Source organism: Rhinopithecus roxellana, chromosome 4 (assembly GCF_007565055.1).
Source record: "Rhinopithecus roxellana isolate Shanxi Qingling chromosome 4, ASM756505v1, whole genome shotgun sequence".
Lineage (NCBI taxonomy): Eukaryota > Metazoa > Chordata > Mammalia > Primates > Cercopithecidae > Rhinopithecus > Rhinopithecus roxellana.
The window spans coordinates 148,398,483-148,405,516 of record NC_044552.1 but is presented as its reverse complement, the minus strand read 5'-3'; the positions used below and the strand labels follow the sequence as shown (position 1 = coordinate 148,405,516).

General features: G+C 41.6%; 1 protein-coding gene across 1 annotated transcript; it reads right to left on the bottom strand.

Annotated features, from left to right (window-relative positions):
• Window positions 1–6,019: 6,019 nt before the first annotated feature.
• Window positions 6,020–6,337, bottom strand: LOC104681924 (cytochrome c-like). The gene has a single exon (XM_010388356.1). It carries the CDS (start codon window positions 6,335–6,337, stop codon window positions 6,020–6,022), a length of 318 nt encoding a protein of 105 aa, XP_010386658.1.
• Between the last annotated feature and the right edge of the window lie 697 nt (window positions 6,338–7,034).

Here is a 7,034-nt window from a genome sequence, read left to right as displayed (position 1 = left end):
AGATTTTTGCGTCTATGTTCATCAGGGATATTGGTCTATAGTATTTTGTTGAAGATTTTTGCGTCTATGTTCATCAGGGATATTGGTCTATAGTATTTTGTTGAAGATTTTTGCGTCTATGTTCATCAGGGATATTGGTGTGCATTTTTGTTGTTGTTATGCCCTTTCCTGGTTTTGGTATTAGGGTTCTGTTGGCTTCCTAGGATGATTTAAGGAGGATTCCCTCTTCTCTACATTTTGAAACTGTCAGTAGGATTGGTACCAATTCTTCTTTGAATATCTGATAGAATTCAGCTGTGAATCTGTCTGGTCCTAAACTTTTTTTGGTTGGCAATTTTAAAATGATCATTTCAATCTTTTTGCTTTTGCTCAGAGTTCAGAGTTTCTATTCCTTCCTGGTTTAATCTAGGAGGATTGTATGTTTAAAGGAATTTATCCATCTCCTCTAGGTTTTCTAGTTTGTGTGCATAAAGGTGTTCATAGTAGCCTTGAATAATCTTTTGTATTTCTGTGGTATCAGTTGTAATATCTCCTGTTTCAGTTCTCATTGAGTTCATTTGGATCTTTTCTCTTTTTCATCGGCTAATCTCACTAGTGCCCCATCAATTTTTATCTTTTCAAAGAACCAGCTTTTTGTTTCATTTGTATTTTGTATTTTTTGGTTTCGATTTCCTTTAGTTTTGCTCTGATTTTTGTTATGTCTTTTCATCTGCTGGGTTTGGGTTCATTTGTTCTTTTATTTCTAGTTCCTTGAGGTGTGACCTTAGATTGTCTACTTGTGCTTTTACCAATTTTTTGATGTAGGCATTTAATTCTATGATCTTTCCTCTTAGCACACCACCTGTGCTGTATCTCAGAGGTTTTGACAGGTTGTGTAACGATTATCATTTGGTTCAAATAATTTTTAAATTTCCATCTTGATTTCATTGTTGACCCAATGATCATTCAGGGGCAGGTTGTTTAATTTCCTTGTATTTGGACTGTTTTGAGGTTTTACTTTTGGAGTTGATTTCCAATTCTATTCCACTGTGGTCTGAGAGAGTACTTGATATAATTTCAATTTCCTTAAATTTATTGAGATTTGTTTTGTAGTCTATCATATGGTCTATCATGGAGAATGTTCCATGTGCTGATGAGTAGAGTGTATATTCTGCAGTTGTTGGGCAGGATGTTCTGTAAATATCTGTTAAGTCCATTTGTTGTAGGGTATAGTTTAAGTCCATTGTTTCTTTGTTGACTTTCTGTCTTGATGACCTGTCTATTGCTGTCAGTAGAGTATTGAAGTCCCCCACTATTATTGAGTTGCCATCTATCTCATTTCTTAGACATAGTAGTAATTGTTTTGCAAATTTGGGGCTCTAGTGGTAAGTGCATATATATTTAGGATTGTGATGTTTTCCTGTTGGACTAGTCCTTTTATCAGTATACAAGATTCCTCTGTCTTTTTAAACTTTTGTTGCTTTATTTTGTCTCATATAAGAATAGTTGCTCCTGCTTTCTATTGCTGTCCATTTGCATGGAATGTCTTTTTCCACCCCTTTACCTTAACTTTATGTGAGTGCTTATGTTTTAGGTGAGTCTCTCGAAGACAGCAGATACTTGGTTGGTGAATTCTTATCCATTCTGCCATTCTGTATCTTTTAAGTGGAGCATTGAGGCCATTTACATTTGATGTTAGTATTGAGATTTGAGGTACTGGTCTATTCGTTGTGCTAGTTGTTGCCTGAATACCTTACTTATCTTTTTCATTGTGTTATGGTTTTAAATGGCCTGTGAAATTTATGCTTCAAGGAGATTCTAGTTTGGTGTACTTTTAGGATTTGTTTCAAGATTTAGAGCTCCTTTTAGCAGTGCTTGTAGTGCTGACTTGGTAGTGGTGAATTGTCTCAGCATTTGTTTGTTTGAAAAAGACTTTCTCTTTGCTTCATTTACGAAGCTTAGTTTTGCTGAGTGAAAGGAAGATATCTGGGGTCCCTGAAATCAATGAGCTGAAAGGAAATGTCAAGTTGGGAACCCCTTAGGGCAAACCTGCCCTGCTTTTTATTCAAGGTCACCCCTCTGCTCACTGAGATAAATGCATATCTGATTGCTTCTTTGGGGGAGGCTAAGCAGAAACTCAAAAGAATACAAACATTTGTCTCTTATCTACCCACAATTTGGAACCCCCCTCTCCACTTTGAGTTGTTCCACCTTTCCAGACAGAACCAGTGTTCACCTTACATATGTTGATTGATGTCTTGTGTCTCCCTAAAATGTATAAAACCAAACTGTGTTGTGACCGCCTTGGGCACATGTCGTCAGGACCTGCTGAGGCTGTGTCATGGCATTCATCCTCAACCTTGGCAAAATAAACTTTCTAAATTAATTGAGACCTGTCTCAAATTTTCAGAGTTCACAGCTGGATACAAAATTCTTGGCTGGTAATTGTTTTGTTTAAGGAGGCTAAAAATAGGACCCCAATCCCTTCTAACTTATAGAGTTTCTGCTAAGAAATCTGCTGTTAATCTGATAGGTTTTCTTGTATGGGTTACGTGATGTTTTTGTCTCACAGCTCTTAAGATTCTTTCCTTTGTCTTGACTTCAGATAACTGATGACTATGGGACTAGGCAATGATCTTTTTGGGATGAATTTCCCAGGTGTTCTTTGAGCTTCTTGCATTTGGATGTCTAGATCTCTAGCAAGGCCAGAGAAGTTTTCCTCTATTATTCCCTCAAATACATTTTCCAATCTTTAGATTTTTCTTCTTCCTCAGGAACACCAATTATTCTTAGGTTTGGTTGTTTAACATAATCCCACATTTCTTGGAAGCTTTGTTTATTTTTTCAAATTCTTTTTTCTTTGTCTTTGTTGTGTGATGTTAACTCGAAAGCTTTGTCTTCAAGTTCCGAAGTTCTTTCTTCTACTTGATCAGTTCTATTGCTGAGATTTTCCAGTGCCTTTTGCATTTCTCTAAATGTGTCCTTCATTTCCAGAAGTTGTGATTGTTTTTTATTTATGCTCTCTATTTCACTGGATATTTTTCCATTCATATTCTATACCATTGATAGGGTTTGGTTCTGCATCCCCACCCATATCTCATCTTGAATTGTACTCCTATAATTCCCATGTGTTGTGGGAGGGACCTGGCAGGACATGGTTGGATCGTGGGGGGCAATTTTCTCCATGCTGTTCTCGTGCTAGTGAATAAGTCTCAGGAGATCTGATGGTTTGATAAGGGGAAACCATTTCACTTGGCTCTCTCATTCTCTCTTTGCCTGCTGCCATCCATGTAAGACGTGACTTGCTCCTCCTTGCCTTCTGCCGTGATTGTGGGGCTCCCCCAGTCACATGGAACTGTATGTCCAATTCAACCTCTTTCTTTTGTAAATTGCCCAGTCTCGGGTATGTCTTTATCAGCAGCATGAAAATATTGGGTATGTCTTTATCAGCAGCATAAACATAGACTAATACAACCATATTTTTAAAAAAATTACTTTAAGTTGGTCTTCCCCTTTCTCTAGTGCCCCTTTGATTAGCTTAATAATCAACCTTCTGAATTCTTTTTCTGGCAATTCAGAGGTTTTTTCTTGTTTTGGGTCCATTGCTGATGAGCTCGTGTGAGCTTTTGGGGGGTGTTAAGAACCTTGTTTTGTTATAGTACCAGAATTGTTTTTCTGGTTCCTTCTCATTGGGGTGGACTATGTCAGAAAGAGGATCTGGGACTCAAGGGCTGCTCTTCAGATTCTTTGGTCCCACGGGGTGCTCCCTTGATGTGGTGCTCTCCTCTCCCCTAGGATGGGACTTCGTGAGAGTCAAACTGCGTGATTGTTATTTCTCTTCTGGGTGTGGCCACCCAGCGGAGCTACTGGACTCTGGAATAGTACTGGGAAACGTCTGCAAAAAGATCTGTGATGTGATCCGTTTTCAGGTTTCTCAGCTGTGGATACCAGCAACTGCTCTGGTGGAGGCAGCAGGAGGGTGAAGTGAACTGTGTGAGGGTCCTTGGTTGTAGTTTTGTTGAGTGCAGTGGTTTTATGTTGGTTGGCCTCCAGCCAGGAGGTGGTGCTTTCAAGACTGCATCAGCTGTGGTAGCATAGGGGGATACCAGCTTGCCTTAGGGTCGCCTGGATAAGTATTCAGGTTTCTCAGATGATGGGCAGGGACACAGAGCTCCTAAGAGATTATATCCTTTGTCTTCAGCTCCCTGGGTGGGTAGAGAAAGACCACCAGGTGGGAGCAAGGATAGGCATGTCTGAGCTCAGCCTCTCCTTGGATGTGGCTTGCTGTGGAGGATGGGAATGTGGTTCCCAGGCCAATAGAGTTATAATCCCAGGGGGATTAGGGCTGCCTGTGCTGTGTCATGCAGGTCACCAAGAAAGTGGGGGAAAGCCAGCAGCCCCCAGCCTCACCCAGCTCCCACACACCCAGCAAGGCAAGTCTCCCTCTGGCTGTGCCCCCACAACAGCACTGAGTTTATTTCTAGGCAGCCGATGAGCAGGGCTACAAGCCGGCCCCACTGGGAAAGCAAGCAGGGCTTTCAGGTTTCACGCATCCCCGCCTGCCACATCCCCGTCTGCCATATCCCTGCCTGCCACGGCTTCTGTGCTATGTCTGCACTCCTGGTTCACCCCCTCCCCTGGGATTCTGCCGGAGAAGCTTCGCATTTAGTTGAAATTGTTACAAAATTCAACTGGAAGTTTCCTTCTCCCCGTGGTCTTTCCCCAGTTCCACTGGCAGCCCTTCCTAAGGATCCCTGTGAGACAAAGTCAGAAATGACTTCCCTGGAAACCAAGAGTGCCCCCAGGGCTCTTCCTGCTGCTTCCTCTACCCCTATATTTTGCTCAGCTCTCTAAATTTGTTACAGCTCCAGATAAGTTCTAATCCTCCTCCTGTGATCTGGACCTTCAGGTTCCCCAGTAAGGACTTGTTCAGGAATGGACGTTCCCCTCTCACACTTAGGGCGCTCACGGTTTTTTGACTGTCTTATGGAGCCTGCAGAGGCAATCCACTTCTTTCCAAGGGTCTGTGGATTCTCTTGGTTTTCCCGCTATGTTCCTGCCGTATTTCTTGGAGTAAAAGTTCACAACGTGAGTCTCCACATGCTGCTCTGTTTGTCTAAATGGGAGCTGCAAGTTAGTCCTGCCTCCTATCTGCCATTTTTTTTTTTTTTCATGTTCTTTGGTTTTCTTTTTAATTGTCTTTAGTCTTGCGATCACCCATAATTTTAAAATTTGGGTATATCTACACTACTTTAATCCTTTTAAGTTGGCAAAACACCATTCCCAATCACAAATACACAGTTCTACAGTTTTATGTTTCTGAATGGCTGTTTAAAGACAATCCTAAATTATAACTTAGTTTGAATTAGACTGTAAAGAATTCAAGAGTGAAGTTTAACTTGCTACTATTTTAAAAGCATGTGACCTTATAGATTTGTGAGATGTGAGAAGTGTTGAATAATCTTTAATATTACACATAAACCATACTAAAATGCTTTTCAATAAGTAAAAGGAACCATTTTAAATACAGGGAATTATAATTAGATTGGCATCAGTAAGGCCAAAACTCTAGACATTGCTACCTTATTTATCTTCAACCCTTGCCTTTAAGAGGCAAATGAACACAAAACACAGGTGAATCTTGCTGGGTTCTGAGACAGTGAAGGAATTTCCCCAGTATTTAAATATATTCACATGACCAGCTATATAAATCTAAATATAAAATCAATCTCCAGTAAGTTTTAAGATGGCACTCACTGTCTTTGTGAAAAGTTGAACATTACTAACAAAGTCTAATCATATCTTTAGAAGGGGTAAACAGTGATAGCATTTACTGAACTGGAATTACTATTAAAATTCAAAAACTGAACATATTCATTTAACCACAAGCCAGTCTTAGTTTTAAATCAGGACTGCCCAACAAAATATTCTGTCAGTCATTCATGATCTGAATTCTGGTGTATGAGATCTATTAAAGTATGGTACACATAAAAAAGTCATGAGACATTTGTTTTGTAATAAAGAAGACAGTGGCCAATTATCACTCTTTAGTAGCTTTTTTGAGATAAGCTATCAAGTCTGCCCTTTCTTCCTTTTTCTTAATGCCAACAAAGATCATTTTTGTTCCAGGGATGTACTTCTTGGGATTCTCCAAATACTCCATCAGTGTATCCTCTCCCCAGGTGATGCCTTTGTTCTTATTGGCGGCTGTGTAAGAGTATCCAGGGGCCTGACCTGTCTTCCGCCCGAAGAGACCATGGAGATTAGGCCCAGTCTTGTGCTTGCCTCCCTTTTCAACAGTGTGGCACTGGGAACACTTCATAATAAAAATCTTCTTGCCTTTCTCAACATCACCCATGTTTAATTCTCTTTTTAGTCGTTGGCACAACGAAGATTCCCGCTCCAAAGCAGGACGTCCCCACTCTCTCCCATATTTTTTTTAAATGACCTGAAGTTTATTCTCTTGACTTTGAAATGCACAGCACATCTCATTAGCTGCATCCTGAGCTGCGCAGCAGATGTCAAGGAAACCCACACACCTGCCTGAAACTTTGCACCCCACATAGTCCCCACACCACCCTAACCACCTCCTGCCCTCCCCTGGGTCCTGTTGTTCCAGCTCCCCCATGCACAGGTGGTGCGGTGTCAGTCTCTCTGGACCTGGCTGGTCTTGCTGATTCTCCTGTCCCAACTTCTGATCTCCAGAGGCCAATGCTTCGTGTTCCTGGGTCCTGATGTTCAGAGGAACCCCATCCAAACACCCTGTGAGCCCACTCCCTGCTGGGGCAGCCTCCTGTGCTCTGGCACCTTCCTAAAGCACACGGAGGTCTGCGTTCTGGAAATGTTCAAGATCGCGTCAATCACAGCAGTGGTACACACAGCAGATGAGGCTCCCCGGGGGCTGGCAGGGTTCAAATCAGATGATTGAAGAAACAGAGAAGCCTGCATCCATCCTGAAGGAACAGTGAGACTCTGTGCTGGAAGGAGTGGTTCAATCAGCACCTGCGTCTATCCAGGGCTGTGCTTGGGATGCCACCTGCAAACCATCGGGTCCT

Coding starts and splice junctions, on each gene's coding strand:
- LOC104681924 (XM_010388356.1), bottom strand. CDS start 6,337: ATGGGTGATGTTGAGAAAGGCAAGAAGATTTTTATTATGAAGTGTTCC.